This window comes from Chaetura pelagica, unplaced genomic scaffold (genome assembly GCF_000747805.2).
Source record: "Chaetura pelagica isolate M959 unplaced genomic scaffold, ChaPel_1.0 scaffold199, whole genome shotgun sequence".
Classification (NCBI taxonomy): Eukaryota; Metazoa; Chordata; class Aves; order Apodiformes; family Apodidae; genus Chaetura; species Chaetura pelagica.
The window spans coordinates 245780-270060 of NW_009970714.1; the positions used below are offsets into that span (position 1 = coordinate 245780).

The window sequence follows — 24281 nt, forward strand, 5'->3', positions numbered from 1 at the left end:
TAGAGTGGCAAGAGTAATGAAATTCAGAGATGTGGCTCTTTCTAGCCCAGCTACTGAATTAGGTGATGTTAGTCAGGAATTTATTTAAGTGCTTGGTTTTTATCTTTTTCCTTGTATGTTCTTGAATGCTCTCAAATTTTTCCTAGGAGGAAAAAAATGTACAATGTAGTTTATAGTGGTTCTTGCTCACCAGTTTAACTGGAAGTGGAATGTGTGGAGAGGTGGTCAAATGCAGCATTGTCTACAATTGGTCTTGGACTTAGTTGTTTGTTATTTAAGTTCCACTTATTACTTGTCTTGCAACCCACAGTAGTTAAACTTATGCAGCATTTTGGTGTGTCCTTGAAAACACTCCACTCTTGTGGTGTACCTAATTTCTAGACACTGTTCACTGTCTTGTTTTGCTCTTGCCTCTCCTCTGCTCTGTGGGATGCTGATAGTGTTGCTACTGTTGCCAGTCCTTGAAACCATGGTCTGCCTCAAGATAACCATGCTTCAAGCTTTGATCTTGTGTTTCCTTGTTTTAAGGAATTATTTATAAATTACCTTAAATCTCTCCTCTGTCCAGCAAACTTTGTTTTCATGCAGTTAAAGCTGATTTAGCTTTATTTCATCTAGGTGTTTTTTTTTTTCCTCCATGCTTTGAGTGTAGTGGATGATGTGGGTTGTTCACTGGGCAGTTGAAAGTAGGAAAGTTGAAAAACAGAGTAGAACATAAGCTATGGGATATTTTGCATTGGGCTTTGCCAGCCGTGGAGAACTTCTGTGTTCAGTTCCTAAGTGATTCAGCAGGTGACAAGTTCAGGAAGGAGCATGTGCTGTTGCTGCTTCTAGGAAGAGACTAAACTCTTCCTAATCCAGAGACTAGACCATTCCTGGATGTGTTTAAGGGTTGTTTGGATGTGGTGTTGGTGGATATGGTTTAGGGGAGAACTTTGTAGAGTAGGGATGATGGTTGGACTTGGTGATCCCCAGGGTCTTTTCCAACCTGAATAGTTCTATGAATCTGTGATTCTATGACTGGTGGAGCTGTCTGATAGGTCTGCACATAAGAGGACTGAAGTGAAGGTACTACTCTTCCACTGCTGTGATCAGAGGGCAGTTACAGAAGCAACTGTAAGTGCAATATAAAGAAATGTCCTTTTGAATTTCATGGAATTAACCTGGGGAGCTTGCTACCAATAATATGGAGATCAAACATTGCGTGAGATTAAATAAATCAACCTATACTTGAGAAGGTTAAATTAGATAGGATTTAAAAAAAGGATTATGAACTCCCCTGGTTTAAAGCATAAGCCAACTGTTAACTGCCCAGGCTTAGTCAGAAGTCCTCCCTCTGGGCAGATAATTGTATAACTACTTGTTACAGGGTTTTACACCTTCTTTTGAAGACTTGGACAGGATATTGAACTGGCTTTGATCTGACAGAGCAGTTCCTACAAGTGAATTAACCAGACTATAATGTTGTTTGGAACAAAGCAGCAGACTGCTGTAGAAATAGTACAGGTGTTTCATCCATGCCTGCCATCTTACGGGAATTTTCAGTCCCAAGGATCTTTATCCTTGATCCAGGGGAAAAAGTCCCCAAGTGTCAGTGCCAGAGAGTCTCGTGTATAATGGGTGCCTTCTGCATGATTATTTGATATGCCATGTTATGTGTTTCTTGAATGATGGGATTTGAGCTTTACAAAAGACTTAAATCTAAGATGGTTGCAACTTCATTGTGTTGCTTTTCAAAGCAGCAACAACAGAAATCTTAATTACTGTGCTGGTCACAGAGTTTTTTGTAAAGTTCCATATGAACATGAGGATTACTGATGGGTGAAATCCTGAATGTAGGATGTCTCCCTTCACTTGGACTGGATGAGCATGAGAAGGTGGATGTAAATAACTTTGGAGATTTTTCCAATTGACTGCATGGACTTATCACAAGTTTAAAATGTTGAGCTGTAAGCACTGGATATTGAGCTGAACAACCATAAGGGTCAGCAATATGTTAATTGGCAAGGTAGGTAAAGTTGGCTTCATTTTTATCTGTGAGATGAGTCAGTCACTTGCCTATTTGCTTCATGACTGAAACCAAGATAAAATGGGTGTGTATTAATTGTTTTACCATAACACTTTAAACATCTACTTCCTCCAGTACATTGTCATTAATACTGCAGGGCCTTGACAGGGAGAGCGACCACTTAGTGATGCCTAAAACCAGCCACTGAAATGGGTAACTGCTGAATGATTTGCCATGGGGGTTGTTTGTGCCCATCACCTAAAATGAATTTGTGGAGGAAAACTTCTTAGTCCTTTCAGAATAATGTCTTTTCCACTGTTGCTCTCTGGATGAGCTAATTTAAACCCTTTTAAACTGTGCCAGTCTATCTCCTGTAGCCACATTTTGAGGTAAGGATCTGAACTGGATCATCAGACCATGGAAAATGGATGATCATCTCTGATTTTGAGCTCTGTGCTCTTTCCTCATCTCCTTCCAGAAAAGCTTCTCATGTTGATTGTGGTAGGGGAACATGGAATTTTTTTATGTAAAGTTTAAAAAAGGGAATGAATAGTCTCAATTTGACAGCCATTTAGTTAAACCGTTAGAATTTCATTTGGAGCAAAATTTGAACACTTATGACTGCCTGTAGAACCAGAGTTCTAAATCCTGCTTTAAAAGGATGAAGAAGAGCTTTAATGCCTTGTGCCTGGAGATTTCAGCAAAGAGATTAAGTTCTTTGCCAGCCATAGTTGGAGCATTGGTCCTTCCTATTGAAAGGGGAGATCACATCTGATCTGCTTTGATTTTTATTGCTGCCTCCCCCCCACAGGCATGCTTTTTCTCCCCAGTTCTCTTATGGTTGTGATTGCCTTCAGACAGGGTAGCCAAGTTCATAGCTTTCTTCTGGATCCCTCTGCAGTTGCAGGTAGCCACAGAAAAGCTTACTGCTGCTGTTGGATCTCTTGAGTTCCATGTCAACATGTAGGAAGTACAAGTAAATGATTATTTTAATCCTTGTATTTGAAAGCAAGTGTCTTTGCTACATGCCTCAGGGACAGATAAACAGGAGAGTACAAGGTGATGATGTGAACAGAAAATACCAGTGAGAAAGTTCAGCCTAGTAGCTTAAACTTACCTTCTTTGTGTCTTTGCTCCTGTTAACTCAAACTTCAGTTGTATGTCAGTGAGCAAATAAACCTACTTTCAAAATAGCAGATCTCCAGAAGTATGTCTGACTTACATGAGACTAATAGGTTTCTTACAATTCTAAATTATACTTCACAGCAGTTTTATTAGTATTTCACAGGCCTTGAAATGCTTCTTTTATTGCCCACAGAAGTGCTGAAAACATTCATCAGAACCCTTAATGGAAGATACAGAGGCCTTTATAGCTAATCCCAGTCTTTTTGCTTTTGGTATTTGACAGTACAGATATTTTTAATATCTAGCCTGGGGTGAGTATGTAACCAATCTCCAAACCATTGCCTGTGTCTAGACATGTGTTTGTCAGTAATTCATTCTCCATAGCTGAGCAGAAGGCAGTGTAATTTATGGATCCTGAAATGGGGAATTGGCAGCAAGGTTGAGCCTCATAACTGAAGCCATCAAGCGTGGGGATGTCTGTACACCAGCAACTGGATGGGAGGGCTGATCTGTAGCTGGTTTGAGGAGCTTGTACTAAGTGACCCAGGAATGTTGGCAGAGCAGGAATAAAGCAATTTTCCTAGCTTGTATATAAGTTTCTGACTTGTATATAAAATTTTCTAACTTGTATATAAAAGCCCAGATAATTTGTGATGTTTAGCACTGTCATCGTTACAAAGGTGTAGAATTTGCTGAGATTTTTATTAGGAGTCTTCCAATATAGTTTTGATGTGAGAGGAAGCACAGTTGTAACTTCGTTAGTTCTTTTTGTGTAATTTGTGGATAGCAGTCTTTTTAGGGAGGAGGTGGGAAGAAGAAATCTTTGTCTGCTTTGACTATTGTGTTTGAAGAGCAGCAAACTCTTTGAAAAACTTTGGAAATGGTATTGAAGATGCACTTACTATACACAGAGAAAGGCTGTTGTTGCATTTTAATCCCCTCCTGCTCCCTCTTTCTTGTATGCTTTTGAGCAGAGCTCCCTGGCAATGCTTGATTGTGATTCTTGCTGTAGCTACAGCTCTTCAGTCCTTGCATTTGTCCTGCTGTATCACGCACTGTTGCCTCTACAACAAAATTGGCTTGGTTTCAGTCAAGGGAGGAGGTGTTTAAACCACAAAGCCCACTGTGATTTGCCACGATCGGTTAAAACAATTGTATGAGTTGAGCCTCCAGGATGTTGGTCCCCTCTGTGGGGGTGAAGAGGAACAAAGCTTTGATGTAGCTGGTGAGAGATTAGCCTAGAAAATTACTGAAAATAGGGTGGGGATCTGTGGGTGAGAGGGGATGTCTGCCTGACTGCTGTTCTTACTGGTAATAATGTAATAACGCTGGAAATCATAGCTTGTCATACAGATAATCAGAGCTGAGCTACAGTGTGTGAGAAATGGTTTGATCTGCCTGTGTTACACATCCACTGGTTGGCAGAGGTGTTTAATTGCACAGATCAGGTTTGTGATTTTCCACATCCCCTCCCCCGCCCCTTTGCACACCAGAGCATATGACAGACTTGAGCTTTTTTTAAAAAAGAAAAAGAAACAAACTTGTTCTTCCCAGCTCAGGGAGCAGACTGGTAATAAAGGAAGAGGAAGTTCTTGGAAAATAATGAAATAGTAACTAAGCATCATGGAATGCTTGCAAAATGCTGTAGTGCAGAGCTGCTCCAATGGCAAAGATCTGATCCAGATCTAGGCTCCTAAGTAAACGTGGTCCAGACTGTCTCACCATCTCCTGAATTCCAGTGGGATACATGAATATATATAAAATTTGAAATGTTTGTGTATATTTCTTGTACTACTCTCTTGATCTCCCAGGGAGCTGGCTCAAAATGTTTTGAGTGATCTAGCTAGGAAAAGATAAAAGCAGCTCCTCTAGATCATTTCTGCAAAGGGTGTATTTTAGATAGGGCTGGTTGATATGATTATTAACTAGTCAGCATCCTGCTTGCTTCTTCCTGCGTATGTGTGGTTTCTTTAATTGTCAATCTGGGCACCTGAATTTGCTTGCATGTTTAAAAGAAAAAAAAGTAAAATGAATTTAAAGCCTTAGGCTAAATGCTAATCTTGGGCTTAATGGCTGAGACAATGTCAGGTTTATGGATCCTTTAATTAGGGGCTCAGTCCAGTGCTCTGAACAAGTCCAGAAACATCCCAGGGTAATTAAATGAGTTCAAAATTCTGAGCTCAGTGAGTTTTGGAAAGGTGGTGTGACTCAAGTGCTGCTCTTTTACAGACAGCAGCCCAGCCAGGTTTTGTGCAAAGTGTGTGCCAGGGCACAAACCAGTCACTGAGCTTGAGCTGTGTTATCCAGGGCCCCAGTTCCCATCCATCCCCTGGTAGAAATTTGGAGCAAGGGAGTAAAAAGACCATTTTTGTTGCCAGCTTTGGTTATTGAGGGGTTTTTTTTCCTGCATTGCAAAGAAACCTAACTAGAAGGCATTAGAAAACTCTAGAGGTGCTGATTTATTTCCTTTTTGAAAAACAGTTTGACACAAGTGTTTGAAAGGAAGGGATCTGGAGCTGTCAGAGTAAGCAGAGGATATTGTTTCAGGCTGTATTTATTTTCACAGAGTAGTTTTTAGTCAACGAGTGTGCTATACCAAGACAAATAGCCTAGTCCCTGCTTTTTCAAATATCCTTTCCTGTTTAGAAGGATTTTTCTTTAATCTGCTTGTTGGAGTTTTCTTGGAAAGTCAATGCCTCTTTTTGGGAAGCAGAAAGAGGAACCAATTGTGTTTGATTCCTCAAATGCACCTATTCCCTGAAAAGCAGTATTAAAGTGGATAAATCAACATTAGCATGTTTCTTTGTTGCTGTGATTGCCAGCTAAAGGCTTGCCAAGAGGGAAGCAGTGTGCCTTTACTCTATGCCCAGGCACAAATAAAGCTTTGTACATGAGCAGGAGCAGAATATGCTGCATCTTTGGGGCATCCTAGACATAGCCAAGCCCCTAAACCTTCTTGGAGCCTTCTCTTGTACTTCATTGCACTGGGGAGGAAAGGATCAGGGTGTGAAGGATCTTCTCTTGTGTGCTTGGGGTTATGGGGCTCAGTTGACTCAGTGGATGGGGAGGGGGCTGACAGCAAGCAGCGAGTAGCAAGTAAACCTTTGTGAAGTGGCATCCATATGTTCAGTGAAGGAATTTCTTAGTTGAGAGCAGAAGTTCAGGATGCCAAGGGAGGAGTGTCTGACATGGGTTGATGTTGGAGGGTTCAAATTGAAAGGTTTAGGGGCTTGGCTGCAGCTGCCGCCTTGGCTGAAGCACAAAGGCCCAGCTGGATGGTAGTGCAGGGTGCCAGGCTTGGCTTAATGGACAGCTTTTGTCTATGGGCAAACTGGGAGGCTTTCTGTCCAGACTGGTGATTTGTGCTTGCATAATGAACAATCAGTCCATGTTGTCTGTGGTGGTGTTCCCCCCATAACCTGGAAAACTTCAACACTTGACCTATAACCAAATCTAATACGAATCACGGTCAAGACTCAAACAACTTATCTGATAACTTTGTGAATGTACTTTGTAGTAACTAACCACTTTCTAATGACAAGCTGGTTTCCCTTTTCTTCCACAATGAGAAAAGATATAGCTATGCTTTTTGCCTTCAATCTGCTTGAGCTAAGCCATCTGCTTTCCTGCTGGGAAGAAACATTAGGAATAAGAGGCCTTTTCTTCCCATACACAAATATTTCCCTTTCTCATCCAAATTATAGTCCTCAACTGATTAAGCATCTGTTGTATAAAGTCTCACTGAAAAGAGGAGTTTCATGAACTTCTTAGGTTACAAACTGGTGTGAATTTTGGTGTATACTATGTTGTAGATGCATGGAAGTGTTTTGATTGTGACCATTGTGTTGCCCTTGCCCCAACTGCTTTTTGGTCAACTTTGTTTTTTTTTTTCTAGAGAAATAGGAAGAGCACCCTAAAATACTTTTTGGGCCTATTATAGTTCAGGCTGAATGTTGAAGATTATGTCTGGATTTTCTATGTTTAGCTTCTAGGTATCCTTTTTCTTTGCACTTTCTTCAGACATCGTGTTTCAAGGAAGAAAATTTCTGTGCCTGAGAAACAATAATCACTGGGTCCAACTGCTAATGCTTTATTTTTCTCTGCAGAAAGAAATTCAAGCCATGAGTCAGTGCCATCACCCCAACATTGTATCTTACTACACTTCATTTGTGGTGAAAGATGAGCTTTGGCTGGTGATGAAGTTACTTAGTGGAGGTGAGTGGTCCAATTTCTTTACCCTTAAAAGGCAACATAAAAAGCTGTCTCCTTTTAACACCCTTTCCCTTGTTTTCCTCCTAAGCTTTCCACGTGAGAATTGAGACATTTGAATAATAATATTTAACTTTAATCCATTCCACTCAGAAATAACTTCACATGCTATTTACATCAGTAATAACACCTAATTACATGACTGTGCTAGCTTTTTTTCTCCCTCCCTGTTGACAGTATTTCATAGAGTTCTGTATGTATTTACTGAATTACTCACTTGAGTATTTGAAAACTGGAGCATATGATTTCAGACATTGACAAGAGAAACTTCAGTGCAGATGTAGTTGTTGAAACCATCCTAAACTTCCAGGAAATAGCTCACTGTTGTCTTCTCAAAAAATGGATCGGAAATGATGCTTCTCAGGTCATGTTAACAAAAGTTTCTTTATCTTGCTTTGTAAGCCTAGGATAAACTTGATTTTGAACTAGAGGGGTGTGCAACTAACTCCACTGAGCCCAGGAATTTCCACTAGCTTTATTGTGAGAATTGCAGCTGCTCTTGCAAGTCCCATTCCTTGACATTTTTCTCACTTGCAGCTCGGAGGCCTGCATGGTGCTAATGGCTTGTTAGTAACCAGCTAATCTACTGATATTTTAACATATTTGTGTATATGCTGCTCTTGTGAGAAACATTAAATCACCTCTATTTTGGGCAGAGATACTCCTAGAATGTCAGTTTATGGCCTTAAAAAGGAGGAGAAGATCAGTGTGGGTGCAGCTTGATTTGTGTAGTGTTCAGGTCACCACCTAGTTAACAGAGAGCCATGGAAACATACCTCTTTCTGGCTTCATTTGCTCAGAAACTGAAGAAACAGCTTTTTCATTTGTGTGTGAGAGAGAGAGTTTGAAAACTTATCAGTAATGCTTATTTGATGTCATCATATTTTCCAGGATCCCTGTTTAAGTTACAGTTGAGACAAGAAAGGGAATCAAATTCTGGTTGATAACACAGAAGACTGTTACTAAATCTTAGGCCTGTCTTCAGGGAGTCTTGATTTTCCTGGCACCCTAGTGAAAAGGAATTGAAATCTGAAAAAAATCCAACTGTTTTCTTGCTTTTTGAAAAAAAACTTCTTGACTTCTCTGTTCTTGGCTTAATAGTAAGGCCTGTAAAATGTGAGAAGATGATGTGGAAAAATCTGGCTAAACCTGCTGGCTTTTTCCACAAGAGCTTGACAATGACCATAAAACACGTGTCTTTGAAGATCATCTGTAGAGAATTTTAGCAGTTCTCTTGGGGGCAATCAAATTTTATGCCAACTTAAGTCAGTCTTAAAGGGTTTGTAATGTCTCATGTGCTCGTGTGTCATTAAGCAATCCCCTCTCCTGGAGGGACACATAGGTCATTAAAGATACGATTGGTCTTTGTGTGTCAAAGAATCCCCTACCAGCTTAGTGCAAGAAGTTTTGCTGTGTGTATAAAAAGTGTATTAAAAGTGTCTTTGGGGAGTTGAAGAAATAACACAAAGAAATGACATTTCAGGGGTGCAGGAGTGGAAGCAGCAGTGTTCTGGATATCTTTCAGGAGAGCACACAACCCCTTTGAAGAAAATGCACAGCTGCATTAGTATTTTCACAGCAGTTTTCTGTCAGAACAAAGTCAGGATTGGACTTGTACTTTTAACTCCAAATGTTGCTTCTGTTTGTGCTAATTTTTGTGTGGTTTGTTTTTTTGGTGTAAAACTAGAAAAAAAAAAAATCAGACTATCTTGTTATCAAGGTACCACAAATGTAAAAGCCAGACTGGAAAATGTCTAGGAAAATAATAATGGCTTCAGAACCAGCCACTTGGTGGTGTGAGTGATGACCTGTTTATCATTTAATATTCACACTGAATGGGCTTCTACATTATCCAGACTGGTAACTGACTCTTCTGCAGCTCTGGCATTAAGTGGGGTACTTTCAGTGAAGTAGGACTTAGAACCATAGAATCATAGAATGGTTTGGGTTGGAAGAGACATTAAAGATCATCTAGTTCCAACCCTCCTGCCAGAGGCAGGGACACCTCCCACTAGATCAGGTTGCTCAAGGCCCCATCCAACCGGGCACTGAACACTTCCAGGGATGGGGCATCCACAGCCTCCCTGGGCAGCCTGTTCCAGCATCTCACCACCCTCACAGGAAATAACTTCTTCCTAATGTCCAACCTGAATCTCTCCTCTTTAAACTTCAGACCATTGCCCCATGTCCTCTCACTATACACCTGTGTAAAAAGCCCTATCCCAGCTTTCTTGTAGGTCACTTCAGATACTGGAAATTTGCTCTAAGGTCAGCACGGAGCCTCCTCTAGGCTGAACAACCCCAACTTCCTTAGCCTGTCTTCGTAGCAGAGGTGTTACAGCCCTCTGATCATCTTTGTGGCCTCCTCTGGACATGCACAAGGAGTTCTATGTCCTTCTTATGTTGGGGACTCCAGAACTGGACACAATACTCCAGGTGGGGTCTCACCAGAGCAGAGTAGAGGGGGAGAATCACCTCTTGACCTGCTGGCCATGCTGCTTTTGGTGCAGCCCAGGATACAGTTGCTTTCTGGGCTTCATGTGCACATTGACAGCTCATGTTAATGACATCTCACTGGCGTTTACTCTGTTGCATATGTTGAAGGCTAGAGTCATGAAATGAGTGTTTTCTTTCACCCATAACATTTCTATGAGCCAGTGTTAAATTTTCTCACTTGAAATAAAACATTTTGGGATGGGAACTATTGCTAAAATAGACAAAAAGACTTTTAGAGAATGACTTGTCACTACTTTTTATGCAGGAAGGTACCTTGAAAGGTATTTTTCAGCTGTTTACACTTTATACTGTTTTCATGGCTGTATTTCGGAGATCTCATTTTAGTTCTTGTAGGCAGATTCTACAGGATAATCTTGAGGATGGGTGAAAAAACTTGTGCATCAGAGCCTTCTGACTGAAGGGCTTTTTCCTTCACTTTTAATGAGACTATTTCCCGTAGTTTTTAGGCTGAGTGATTTATGTAACAAGAGACACTGTAAAACTGCTTCTCATTCCTTTTAGCTTACTACTTATCAGTAATAAATGGACTAGTTTTGTAGTCATCTGTCATCTGGTGGGACAAATAATTATTTGGGTTTCTCAACAGGAAAAACCTTTGAGCTGCTTTTATAAACCAGAAAGGAAGAAGAAAAAAATAAGTAACAGGCTGACTTCTTTATTCTGTCTAACTATTCAGAGAGCATGGTCTGAGATTTGTACATCCCAATAGGCATATGTCAAATCTGTTTTGATGTCTATTCTGTATCTTGTTTGTGGCTTTTGTACTTGAGAATCTCTTCTGGGTAAAAATTTAGGCTCTTAATGCTTCTCTTCCATCAATATCAGTGTGTGTTTACATGTGTCTTCAGGCTGAAAATAGTTTAAATTTCAGCTTAAACTGACCTTATTACCTTGATAAACAACCAACAAGACAGACCAGTCTCTCAGGCAAACCTGTTGTTCTAAGTGCAATTTATTTTCTGGTTGTAGTAATTTTGTTGAAATCTTAACCTAGTCACATGTGCAAGTATTTTAGAAATGTCTCTAAGGGAAGATTCTCTAAATCCATGAGAGTATTGTTGGATGACAGTGCTGTGCTCCTCTGAGCAGCCCACCAGTACCCTCAAAGGCAGTTTAATTTCCTTGCTGGCTTGTTGCTGAAACAGAACCTTTTGTTTCTACTTCACAAGTACTGTGTTGGTAGAAGATACCATTTTCCACCTCTAAAAGTCATCAGCAGTGAGGTGATGTACTGCTGAGCTGTTGGGGAGTAACACACAACTGCTGATCTGCATCAGAGCCAAGTCTGAGGTTGAAGATTCTGCTGAAAGCAGTTTGAACTGGCAGATTGGGCACTGAAGCAGATGTAGAGCATAGTTATTGCTGATGGCAGAAATGTGGCTGTGATGATATCCAGCTGGTAGTGACAAGAGGTGCCGGTGAGTCCAGTTCTGACACTCTCTTTCAGATCTGGTGAGGTGTGCCTGAGTTGGGTTTGTGAAGTATCTGCTGTTTCTGTTCCCCTCAGTAGAAATTTCAGAGCCTTTCTGACAAAAGGATTTTGTAGGGATCCGAGCTTAGCAATGTCAATTAGCACCTTGGCCTCTTGGTTCAATGTTACTCCTAACTCAACTCCAGTGGCTATTTCTATACAACTGCTAACCTGCTCTTTGCCTTGGTGGCATTCCCCTGTTGTGAATTTTACTCATGCCTTTTTAAAGCCATTTGAAGCCCAGTCCTTCTCTCTAACTCCTGTGGCTTTTTAGCAGAAAGAGGAGCAGCTGTCCTTCTTGTGCTTTTTCTGATTGTGACCTCTTTGCTCCTCTAAATTCTTGCTGGTTTTAACAGGAGCTCTTGTTTCTCAGGTGACCCAAGGCCATGGTGAACTCTACAAAACAGTTGCTTGTATGAAGCAGCTGCCTGTGGTGGCTTGCTACATCATACAATTATTTTTATTGTCCTAGCCTACAGCAGATGAGACCTCCAAAATATTTTTAAACTATATAGATCCTTTAAATAATGAAACAATTCCATATAGGCCTCTCGGATCTTCTACATTCTCAAAGGCTCCTAATTAAGTTTGCTAAGGAGATTACTGTATTGAAGCAAGTTAAAACTTGTATTTACCAAAAGTTTTTATGATTATCTGATCAACTTCTTTCTTCAACCTTTGATCTTGATTATCTGATAAAGTGCTTGGCGAGCAGTTCAGCAAACCAGACCCAAAGGGAGCTATGGCAAATCTTAGGTCTCCACCAGTGAGACAGGACATCTTGTTCTACTTCATCTATGTTAACTTCTGATCTGGCCACTCTTAATTCCAGCAGTGAGTTATGGTCAAAGTGTAAGCCCACAGGTTTTTAGAAAGCCTTGTGTTTATTTTGAATTATTTTGTTAGGAGACAGCTACACTATCTTGAGTCCATCTGGAGGGTCTTTAATTTCAAACAATTAAGGATGGGGTAATTTAGAGGCAGAAAATGATAAGGACTGTACATGATAGCAGAATATGAAGTGTGTCGACATATTGCCATTCCTAGCTGTAACAGGAAAAGTATGAAAAAAAAGTTTGTCTTCAGATTTTCTCCTATATATGCTTCAGACTCAACTGCAATAGACTGTTTTGCCTCCTTTAAGGTAGGAAGCAATATAATACAATATTTTGTCCTATTTCTTACACATCCATGCAAGTGCTCTGAAGGGAAGGAAGCAAAAAGTGGAAGTTTCTTTAACTTCCCCTCTCTGAAGAGGTGGTTTAACCAGGGTTAAGAAGGGACTTCAAAACCAGAACCCCAGCAGTCTACTTTAGATTGTGTCTTTTCCTTTATTTTGTATAACTTGTTCTTACCTTTCTTACCTTTACTTTGGTGTTCTTTTGCTGTCTGTATTCCTCAGCCTCAGAAGTACTGAATCTGAGCAGCTGTTCTTTATTGTTTTGCATTTTCTTTCTCTGTCAGAGGCTGACAAGATGCAGATTTAATTCTTGGCTCTGACAGTCAGGCTCACCAAATCCACTGACTTCTGCTGAAATGTTTTAAGAGAAGCAGCAATGAATCCCACCAACTCCTGGTTCTCAAAGATGCAGCACGTTGGGCATCAGTGTCCATCAGGTTTGGGACAGGTACTGATTCTCACAAAATTGTGTAGTGATCCTCAGTGCAGTTTTCCAGCCTATTGATGCCCAGCCTCTAAATGGCAAATCAGTCCAGGTACTGTTACCTGCTTCTTTTGTTGGAAATTAAGTCAGAATATTATTTTTGTTCTGCTTTCCAGACAAATTTACAGGATAAGTTAAATGAAAACTCCTTTATGTTTGTCCTGTCACTTAGGTTATACTATAACATGCACCTAGCTCTGTTGCACATTTCTTTTGCCTCTGGGTGCATATAAAATTCCAGCTGTAATACCCTGGCATTTATCTGTAATCTTCCAAACCAGCTTTCCTTTCTGCTCAGGTTTTCGTACCCTTCTCTGCTTCAGTCCCACATGCTGAAGCATTAAGCAGTGTCACTGAGGACTTGGATACTTTCTCCCTCTCCTGAGGAGGAACACCAGCAGCAGGCTTCCTAAATGCCATTCTCTGTGCTTGCTGATGTAGGTGAGGTCAAAGAGCTCTGGATTTGGAACAGGAAGTGTGGTGATTGCGGTGGCTTGCTGTTGAAAGTGAATCAGTGGAACAATTAGGACTTCTTGCCCCTAGGGTGTGATTATACAAGTTTTCTCCAGCAGTGAAGCTGGTTTAAGAAGTTCCTGGCTGCCCTGTCTCCACCCTGCCTGGAAAATGGTGTTACCAGTTATTGCAGTGATCTCATTTACAGTATGGCTTTGTAAGCAGATGCACTGGGACAACATGGAGGTGGTGAACTGGGGAGCTCTTTAATCTGGTTTTGCTGCTGAAGAAAACACTGGAGTGGCACATGGTACCAGGTGTTGAAGGAGATGGTTTTACTGGGTACAAGTATGGGGTGCAGGACAGAGCTGCATTGACTAGATCTCAGGATACTTCTTTGCAAATGGTCTGCCTGATATCAATGCACAAAAAGTGAGCATCCCTCTCTTAAAAATTCAGGCTATTGGTCTGCTTGGGGATTTCTTGTGTCTTTGTCACTCAGATCCTGCTCTCATGGGTGGAAATCAATTGCTTGCTTATGCAAAGTTAGAACTGGCTTCTGTGGATCAAGTCAGGCCTAAGGAGATAGGAGTCCAGCCATGCCAAAAAGGGAAAAGCAAACTGTGGGGCTTCCTGCTTTTCATTTCTGAGGGCAGTGGAGGTAGCAGGAGGTGTCTGTTCCAGTTGTGCAGCTGGACAGAGATTAGCTTCTCTGCTGCAGAACTGGTGTGAGCAATAGGGACCCCAGAAAAAGCTGCTCACTGCATTTGTCTTTGACCTTCAATAGTTAGAGGTTGGGTTTGGTTGAGTGAGATTAAGTCTCTGTACAGTGAGTTCCTGGGGACTTCCACTGTCATTAGGAGCTATTGCATTAGCAGCTTTCAGAGCAGACTAGGAAGCTTGTGAGTTTGAGCAGAAAACCAATTAACTTTCAATTGCTGTATCACTTTGCACTGAGAGATTGGGCTTTACTAAGTAGATGCAATACAGTTTGTGGTTGGTGTCAGATCATACTGAGACACTTTAATGAGACACTTTAATTAACAGTGAATGATGAATAATGTGAAATGCCTTATCAGGTTGCACAATATCTTGAAGACTTCCTCTTGGTGTGCTGCTCAGTATATATTTGATGGGCAGGAATTTGTTCATAGCTGCTTTTTTTTCCCCACATTCATCTCTAAATGTCCTCTCCTTTCTTTTGTCTTCTGTTAGGGCTTTGAGATCAGTTGCTCATCACCAGACTTCTTTAAACATCCTTAATAATGACAGCATTATTTACATTTAGGCTCCAGTTCTGGTTCTTCCCTCTGTCTTGTTTTGTCTTTTCCTGATATGCTTTCCCTTCTGGGCTTGGAGGAGTTTTCCAGTCAGTCTTGGCCAAATTTAATTTTTCTCAGCTTAAGCCCGATCCTCTGTGCTGTGTTTCTGTAGCTTCTACTTGGAAAACTCAAGAGGGAACTGTTGTAATCAAATGTAGTACCATATATAACAGACACTAGAGTACTTCAGTGTTACCTGAAATAGAAAATTTAATCTATATAGGAGTCAAATTATTATTTTTCAAAACACCTTGGAGTGGTTTCTTTTTTCTTTTTGTTCTCTGATACAGAATGGGTGCCATATTTCCTGTGTGAATGTCATTGTCCTCTAGATTATGGGAGACTTCTTGTCTTACTGATGAGATTGAACAGGTGGCACCTGAAGCACACAAATCCATACAAAACCTATATTTAAGCAGAGATTCAACTATGTTCAGATGTACTCTTAACTTCCCCAGTTACTCTTAAACTGAGTAACTGGAATCATGCTGGTGTTTAGAAACAGGGTGATAGATTTGTGAAGCACCTGCTTTTGTGTAGATCAGACCTTGGCTCTAGTTCGGCTGAATTAGTTTCCAGTTAATTTCCTAAAATCATACAATGCTTTGAGTTGGAAGGGACCTTAAAGATCATCCAGTTCCAACCCCTCTGCCAGAGGCAGGGACACCTTCCACTAGATCAGGTTGCTCAAGGCCCCATCCAACCTGGCACTGAACACTTCCAGGGATGGGGCAGCCACAGCTTCTCTGGACAACCTCTTCCAATGTCTCACTTGATGTCTAAGCTAAATCTCCCTTCTTCCAGTTTTAATCCGTTAACCCTTGTCCTCTCACTACGTAAAAAGCCCCTCCCCATCTTTTCTGTAGCCCCTTCAGGTACTGGAAGGCCACTATGAGGTCTCCCTGGAGCCTTCTCTTCTCCAGGCTGAACAACCCCAACTCTCTCAGCCTGTTTCCATAGCAGAGATGCTCCAGCCCTCCCATCATCTTTGTGGCCTCTGGACTTTCCCCAGCAGCTTCTTAGGTAGGGGGCTCTAGAACAGGAGTGCAGCAGAGGTCTCACAAAAGCTGAGTAGAGGGGGAGAATCACTTCCATTTACCTGCTGGCCACACTTCTTTTGATGCAGCCCAGGATGTGGTTGGCTTTCTGGGCTGCAAGCAAACATTGCCAGCTTCTGCTCGTGTCCACCATCACCCATAAGTCCTTCTTCTCTGGACTGTTTTCGAACCATTATCCACCCAGTCTTTATTTGTGCTTGGAATTGTCCTGACCCAGGTGTAGGACCTTGCACTTGGCCTTGTTGAACTTCATGCAGTTTGTATGAGCCCACCTCTCAAGCCTGTCAGGGTCCCTCTGGAAGGCCTCCCATCCCTCCAGCGTGTCGGCCTCACCATGCACTTTGGTGTTGTTGGCAAACTTGTGGAGGGTGCACAAATTAAGCAGGATTTGCTCTTGGAGAAGCCATGTTGGCTGTCACCATCACCCCTTTGCTTTTCATGTCTTACAGAACCTTCAGGAGAATCTGCTCCATGATCTTGCAGGGCACAGAGGTCAGACTGACTGGTCTATAGTTCCCTGGACCTTCCTTTTTTCCCCTTCTTGAAAATGGGAGTTGTTTCCCCTTTTCTAGTCAGTGGGAATTTCTCCAAACTGCCAAAGTAGTTTCTAGCAGTTAACATATTACTGGACTGGGAACAGGCCACTTAGTGCAAAAGGGTCACTTTTCCCCTTAGGCTAGGGATGAGGCTCTGACCTACTCATCTGTTGTTCAAGTGTAATACGGTTTAAGAGAAAATTTGTCTCCATCCTAAGGCAGTGGAGATCTTGCCCTTCTAAGTGTGTCACACACTTAACTCAGATCCTTGGGAATGACAGCATTTCAGCATCAGCCTTATAAATCCAATGCAGTATCTGACTTCTAACAGAAAGTGTTTCCTTCATCAGTGAAAGTTCCAAGTATCTTTGTGCTTGAGTTTCTGTTTGGGGATCTGGGTATTCAGTTGCTCCATGTCAGGCTTCCTGGGCTGGAGTGCCAGAAGGTTTTGTACACAGCATGAAGCAGTGTATGGAAATGCAACCTGGCTTGTTTCTTCATATCCTGTGGTGCTGTACTTGATGAAGTTGCAATTGAATCAGGAGTCAGTACCTACCTCCCAAATTTACTCATGTCTGAGGTGGAAAAAATGGTGTTGCTGTGCCAGTAGCAAAACTTTTTCCTCTGTGCAAAGTGGGGATCATCCAAATAACACTTTCTTCAACAGGGAGGTGGCTCTGGGGTGGCTTTTCTGCTGTTTCCTAAACCTGAGTATTTTGCTCATGGCTTTTTTGCTGTTCTGCTTTCTGTAGAAGACTGGAAAATTCCTCCAGTACTTTGAACGTCTGAATGTGAAAATGGATTTTAAAAAATGTTCTTGGAAAGTGGCAGTCTGGACTGGGAACAGATAGAGTATGGATGTGAATCAACCCTTTCACAATGAAGGCTGGCTCTGTGCATGCCATCTTGTCTGTCTAACCCCCACCCCCTTTCCTGGATTAAAAACAACCTCTGACTTGGCTAAATAGAGGACATTTTTGACCAAATGAATTTGAACACCATATGATCTGCCTCCTCACATTCCCTGAGCCCTTTGCAGGAGAGGAAAATGTTTTTGAACAAACTCTGCTAGCGGAGTTGTGGGTGGAAAGAGGACAAAACGAGTACGTGAAGAACCACATTTTCACTGGACTTCTAAAACAAGTGACAGTTTGTTCTCCAGATAAAGGCACATTTGAGAGCAAAAACCTGAACACTGACAGCAGAGGCTTTTTTGGTGCATTTTTCTTAGGTGTCACAAATACTCTTGTCCAAAATAAGAAAAATTGAGGCTTGTAAGCATGTCCTTTTTAGAATCCCAGGTGAGTCCTCGTGACACACAGTAGAGGATCCTTTTCTTAAACACTAGACCCTAAAGGCAAGATACTAGTGAAGGGGAGACTACTCTGATGTCTGGGGTTTCAGTTTACTTAGGTAGAGATAAGCTTGCTCCCTTGCAGGAAGTCCAACAAATGTTGAAACAACCTGAGTTACGGCTGGGTGAAACCTTTGGCTAACTAATGAAGACCTATGTCAAAACTCACTGGAAGATGAGTGTGTTTACATGCTCAGACAGGGTAAGAGATGGGTCAACACTGCTAAGAGTGTTCTTGCATAAAATGTTGGGGAGGATGCAAATGTGTGTTCCTTCCTCCTTCATATTCTCCTTTTAATTGGCTCTGAACTCATCTGTTCAAAGACTTTGCTCACTACCAACCAAATACATGTGTGGGGTTTCTTTTTTTACTCCATTTATTTATTGGGAAAGGTTCAGCGGGTGACTTGGTGTCTGCTGTGATGGCAGGCTCTGGTGGGCCAGAGAAGAAGGGAAGTGTGTGGCTTGTCAGAGTGGGGGATCGTGACTCTCCTGACTGTAACAAGCTGATAGATCAACTTGGCATGTGCCATTCATTTCTCACAAACAAAGGGACACCACGCACTCATTTGTTTCCTGTGCACTTCAAATTGTGCAAAACAAGCTTTTCCATGTTGTGTTCAGATTCAAACCCTGCAACCTTTTCACTTCTGGGTGAGAATCCAAAAGTGAAGTACTTTGTTAAGCAAAAACCTATCTGCATGATTGTTTTGACCAAGACATTCAAATAGGATGGTTAATAAAGTAATTTTAAAAGGGGAGAAGCTTTTTGTCAACTTTAACATTAAGAATAAACAGAAAACCAACCTCTATTGTATTTTTCTGCTTGCTTCAAGAATTTACAAGGTAAAACTTGTAAATTCCTCGTTTACCAAATTAATGAAAGTAAGTTTTTTATTCCTCAGCTTTTACTACTCTTGAGATATAAAAATATTTTTATTTTCATTTTTTTTGTTTGAAGTTAGGAAAAATGAACTTCCAGCTTTTCTAAACTAGCTCAGTTAGTGCTGAGAGGTTCTTTCCCTGTTCAAAGACAGTCAAAGCTGGAATTTCTGCTCTGCAGGCATGCCTGGTTTTCTCATTATTTAAGAATAACTCAGCCCTGCTGACATTACTTTGTGTCCATAGCTCTCCTACTAGCTGACAATCCAGTCATTAAACCATAGAAACCCAAGTTTGGAGGGGCTAAATAGCACAGGCCTGGAAAACAGGCTTAGACATCCCATCCTGGAACAGTAAAAGTGTAGTTCTGAGAAGACTGTCTTCAGTCCAGATGTAAAGGATACAGTACCCAAGATAACATGAAAGCAGGACCTTGCACAAGAGGCTTGTTACTAGTCACTGATTCCGTTTATTCCTGGGTGCAATTCAAAGAGATGGTGTTCTTTATAAAGTGTGGTTTGTCATGCAAGATGATGCAATTCACACCACAGTTGGGAGAGAGAGACTGATGTTTCTAGGGAAGGATCTAGGCTATTTCAGTTTTGTATCCAGTGAAGTGACTTATTGTCAGAATTCATGCTCATTTATTCTCTCTTTAATTTCCATCATTTTCTTTTAGGGCTGTGTTATCCCTTAGTGCATTAGATCTTTCTTGCTATTCTTCTGCATCAAATGTGTAAGAGCTGAAAAAGAGTCTAATTTTATCAACTTGTTGCCTTTGGTTTGTGAGTCCTGGCAGCCCCTTGCTTTTTCCATTTCCCCCTCCTGCTTTTCCAAGGACTCAGTACTAAAGCAGCTGTAGCATCAGTATCTCTTTAAAACCCTTCCAAGAGTCCTGTGTATGTACAGTTGGCTTGTTCAAGTAACTTCTCAGTTACTTGAGATCACAGGGATTTTACAGCCCACCTTGAGGATCTTCAGGTATGTGAGGTGTGCATCATTGCCTCTGCTTTGCTGCAGCAAAGGCTTTAGCTACTGACTCTGATCTTGACCATCATTTCTTCCCCTCCCAATAAATTCCTCAGACCTGTGTATTGAGTGATAATCAAGTACACTAAGCTGTGAATCAGTTATTTTATCTTAACATGTTTAACTCTTTTATCTAGGCTCTGTTTTGGATATTATAAAGCACATTGTGGCCAAAGGAGAGCACAAGACTGGTGTCCTGGATGAACCCTGTATAGCCACGATCCTTAAGGAGGTGCTGGAGGGGCTGGACTACCTGCATAAAAATGGACAAATCCACAGGTACTCTACATTTTTCTTATCCTTGTCCCAAAATGTGTGTTGCTGAAATAGAACAGTTGAGCAGATTAAGTCTCGTCCTACAGCCAGCTGTGAGGGCATGGAAAGAGGAAAATAAAGTTGGGAGCTTAATCAAAACTCAGAACTCAAATGTCTATATAGTAGCTGCTGCTTTAGAAAATACTAAGACTAGGGTAAGTTTGGGTAAACTTTGAGGTATCAAAAGTTGTCATATAGAGAATGTCTTTCCAAATGTCAACATCCAGCTGCAAAGTGTAGTTGTTGGAGCTGGAACATTTCAGCTGGTTTGTCCCTTGCAGAGCTGCAGGTCCCCAAGAGCACTGCATACAAAGTGACCAGTTTAATAAGGAACCATTCAAGCCCTGATCTTTATTTTTGTTTTTTAAGGCTAACTGCAAGACCATTAAATTTGAATTTGGGTAATTTCATTTAAAAAAGAAAAAGGAAACAAAATGGGTGGAAAAACTTCTCTAGGCAAAACTAATGGTCTGTGATTTGATGCATCACTGAAACTTGTGGATTTCTCTGTTGCTGTGTCATTTGGGAGGTATTTTTAAATCATGTTTTCCTCTTCCCTGGTGTCAAGGTGTGGTGTAGCTCAGGAAGAGAGAATACTAAGTCAGTATGTTCTTCCCTTAAAAAGAATGAGATTTGCAATCCTGAGGATGTGCTGAAAATAGAGTATACCACTTGTGGGTAATATACATCATCCTAGCCACATTCTGCTGCTGGGAACAAGAGCCTCTTCTTTCTTGGGAATTTTGTGAGCTTGGCTGTTGTTTGGTACAATGTCATTATAAACATTGTTGATGCTTTGCTGAAGTAAGTTTGTCTCTCTCTGATAGCTGTGAAAGAGGAGGTAACTGTTTTTGCCAAAGTATTGTTTTAATGAGAAAATTAGTATTCCATATTTTAGTCTAACTGGCTGGCTTTTATAGATTTGTCTTGGGTTAAAAAGTGGTTGGAAACAATCATGGTGGAATTTTTTCTCTGAAAAAGTAACAAATTTCAGTTTCCAATCTCTATTAAAATTCTAACTGAACAAGAATGATTGTCTTCACTGAGACAGTTTGGATTTCACAGCTAGTTGCTTAACTTTGTTTTTTAGGTATAAGATTTCAGGCAGCTCTGGGAAGTTCAAGTAATAGACTAACTTAGTGAGTACCTGATGAATTTTCACCCTTGCCATAAGTAATTTAAAAAACCGTGCTCATCTGTGACTTGGAATTAATTTGCTTGACTGATTTATTTCATATTCTGATCTGATGAACTCAAAGGATATGTTAAAGTAGCAGTAACCTGTTAAATATCAGTTTTTCTGAAGATGTTGCATAGGGATTTCTGTACTGAAAGAGAAGGTGGTTCTCCATTTGACTTGCTGTAGTGAAACAGCAAAACTAGTTGTGGTGAAAGTTAGAGAAAATACATGAACGTGTGTTGGGGTTTTTTTTACTGCACTTAAGAAAAAATATGATGTTCAAACAGCTTGGTCTGAAGAAAATGTGATTCATATTTAATCATTTGGAAGCAGACTGAACCAAACCTGCTGTGATCATTCTTACTGTGTTTGCTTCAAGCATTTTCCCTTATTTAGGGGACCTGAGCAAAGAAAACAAAGTTGTGTCATTGCTGCAGCTTCAGGTTGTGGTTTTCCTCAGCTATTTTGCATGTGTTGCACCCCTATATTTTGAGGCTGCTCTGACAGTTGCGTCGTGTTTTATCAGAAAGAAAAGCACCACCTTTGGATTATCTCCTTGTGTTGGGGCAGGGTGGTCTGTGAAATTCATAGAAGTGGTAATAGTCAAGATACAGAAGGAAAGTGGTGTTTCCTACCTGTGATGCACAGGATGGTTTTTTAACTGTTGGCAGAAAGCAAGCTTACATGCCTCTGAGGGATGAAGCATGTTTCCTTAATGGAGTTAATCGTGCTGTCTTGCATTATATCCAGATGTGTGTACACTGCTGAGAATAACACAGTTGAAAGTTGTAGTGCAGATGGGGTCTTTCCTCAGGCATAGGAATATCTGTATGGTTTTCCCATTTTGCTTAACACAAGGGGCCATCATGTTAGCCATGCCTGATGGGAATGGCAGGTGGAAATCTTGCAGTTGTGCCAGAGATGCTCTGAGAGGAAGTGTTTAAAATAACTAAACTTTGGTCCCCTGCGTCAGCTCTATCTGGCTCTAAAGGAAATCACATCAGGTGATGGCTGAAGGGCTGAATATAGTGTCTGTGATGGGGGGGCAGCTGTGTGGGGTGAACTTCAGGCCAAAACAAGGTCAGCTGTAAAGGGTCAAAACTGAAGGGCTTTGATTAGACCTGGAATGACCAACCCAGAGCAAGCAGCCATCCAGCAGAGCAAAGTGTTCATCTGGTTACAGTAAAAATCCCAACTCATTTGTATGAGTCCTAGGAGAAAATGGCTTGATAAAGTTAGAGACACAGTATGGGTGAAACAAATGTGATTAGCACACCTGAAGGTGGACAGCCAGGCTGGTGGCAAAGATTGAAGGATGAATATCTGGACCCAAATGTAATTTTCTGGACACTGTTGCCCTGAAGCAGGGACAGCTTGTTACTGCTGTAAATCATCAATGAGGTCAGAGAATGTGTCTGACAGTGGAGCTGCTCAATGCTTTTAAATTATACATCATCTTAAATGGGTAAATTAAGTTAGCACGTGGAAGAGTGGCTTAATGAAATTCTGCTGCTGCTGAATTTTACTCTGAATAAACCCGCCTTGAACTTAATGCCACTTTCAATTAAGGTTCAGGGAGCTGGCTTTGCATGGAAGAGTAAATCCCTGCTTTGGACAGGGGAGTAGCTTGACAGTATTCTCTAGTGGAGATTAGAAAGCCAAATATCTAGTGAAGGCTTAAATTATATTTTTTGTTTACTTTCCTAATGAACAGCCAGAGCAAGGCGGGGGCTTGAATAGATGCCATTGTTCAACAGCAAATGCTTAAGTCTCCCACACTGTCCAAAGTCATATTATTTTGCTTTTTGTCTTGCAAAAGCTGTTGGGAACAGTGTCTGAAGCCTGACAGCAAAGACAAAAAAGAAGGCAGAATCATTATTTTAATGAAATGCTTTATAGCAAAATAACAATTACAAAAGATCCCCATCTTTCTCCAAAATCCCCACTGCCTCCCATATCTAAGAGCTGGCACCTCTCTGCCTTTGTTGCCATGTGCCAGTGCCAGCTGCTGCTCTTCCTTTTGTGGTGTTCTGTGTAGCTTGGTGATCCCAATGACAATTTGAAATCCTAACAATCCAGCTCATCTTCAGTGAGTTAAATACTTGGGCACCAGCCAGCACGCTGAGAAGAGGACCCAACTCAGAAACCTTCAGGTGAAGCTGTCCTGCAAGAATCTGCTCAAATACATTTTTTTTAAATGGAAGTTGAGCAAGACTGACATGCTCTGAGAGGTTGTTCCCGGGCTAATCTTGTCTGGGTGACACACAGGGTATGTTGCACCTCTTCCCCACTTGGACTCTGATTCTTGTGTGTATTTGGGGATCAGCAGGAGTTTGACTAACTTGGAAATAAAATTAAAGCAAAACCAACCCAAGAGGTTTTATTGCTTAAAAGGACTTGTTGGAGAGAAGTTCAAGGCTTTTTCAGGTGGTGCTCTTTATGGCAGTCTGATGAATCATGCTGATTAACTGTTACAAGGTCTCTCTGTCTTTCTCCCTATTTTTATCTCTGAGCTTATCTTCTGTTCATGATTAGCTGTTGTGTAACTGAATATTTCAGTTAGCCCAGGTGAAATGATACACTGCTCAAATACAATCAGATTCTCCTATTTCAGCATAATAAATGTGATACTCATGCTTTTCTGTAAAAACAAAAAGGCTTAGGAAGTCATTTAGGGTTGCATGCACTGGAAATACTGGCATGGCAGTGATCCAGCTATTAATTTGTTTGCTGCTTTACTTCTTAGGAGGTGAGAGGTACAACCGCACATTTGATATGTGGGGTTGGATCAGTTTGTGTCCCCATATGGAATGTTTTGGGGAGGAGTTTGGTGTCCCTTCAAAATCACCTTTTTGAGTGTGGGGCAGCAGGGTGCTGTGGCAGCCAACTGAATGTTGCCTTGAAGAGACCCTGGAAAAAATACTCTTGCTGTGTTTTATGCCAAATATCCTAGCTTCTTTTTTGAACCTTAGGATGATTTTTCCATGGGATTGAAGTGTAATTGTCTGCCTATTTTACCTATGTTAAGAGAAAATAATTCCTCAAGAATGTATGTGAGCACATACATATCACCAGTACTTGCATGGGGGGGGGGGGGT

The 24281-nt window shown here is 41.2% G+C and overlaps 1 protein-coding gene across 1 annotated transcript in view; it reads left to right on the forward strand.

Annotated features, from left to right (window-relative positions):
- Positions 1–24281, forward strand: part of OXSR1 (oxidative stress responsive 1) — a 99453-nt gene that overhangs the window by 32057 nt on the left and 43115 nt on the right. The window contains exons 3-4 of the mRNA XM_010006007.1: positions 7240–7348; positions 19826–19967. Of these exons, the coding sequence (XP_010004309.1) occupies positions 7240–7348; positions 19826–19967 (251 nt within the window). The remainder of the gene's footprint in view (positions 1–7239; positions 7349–19825; positions 19968–24281) is intronic.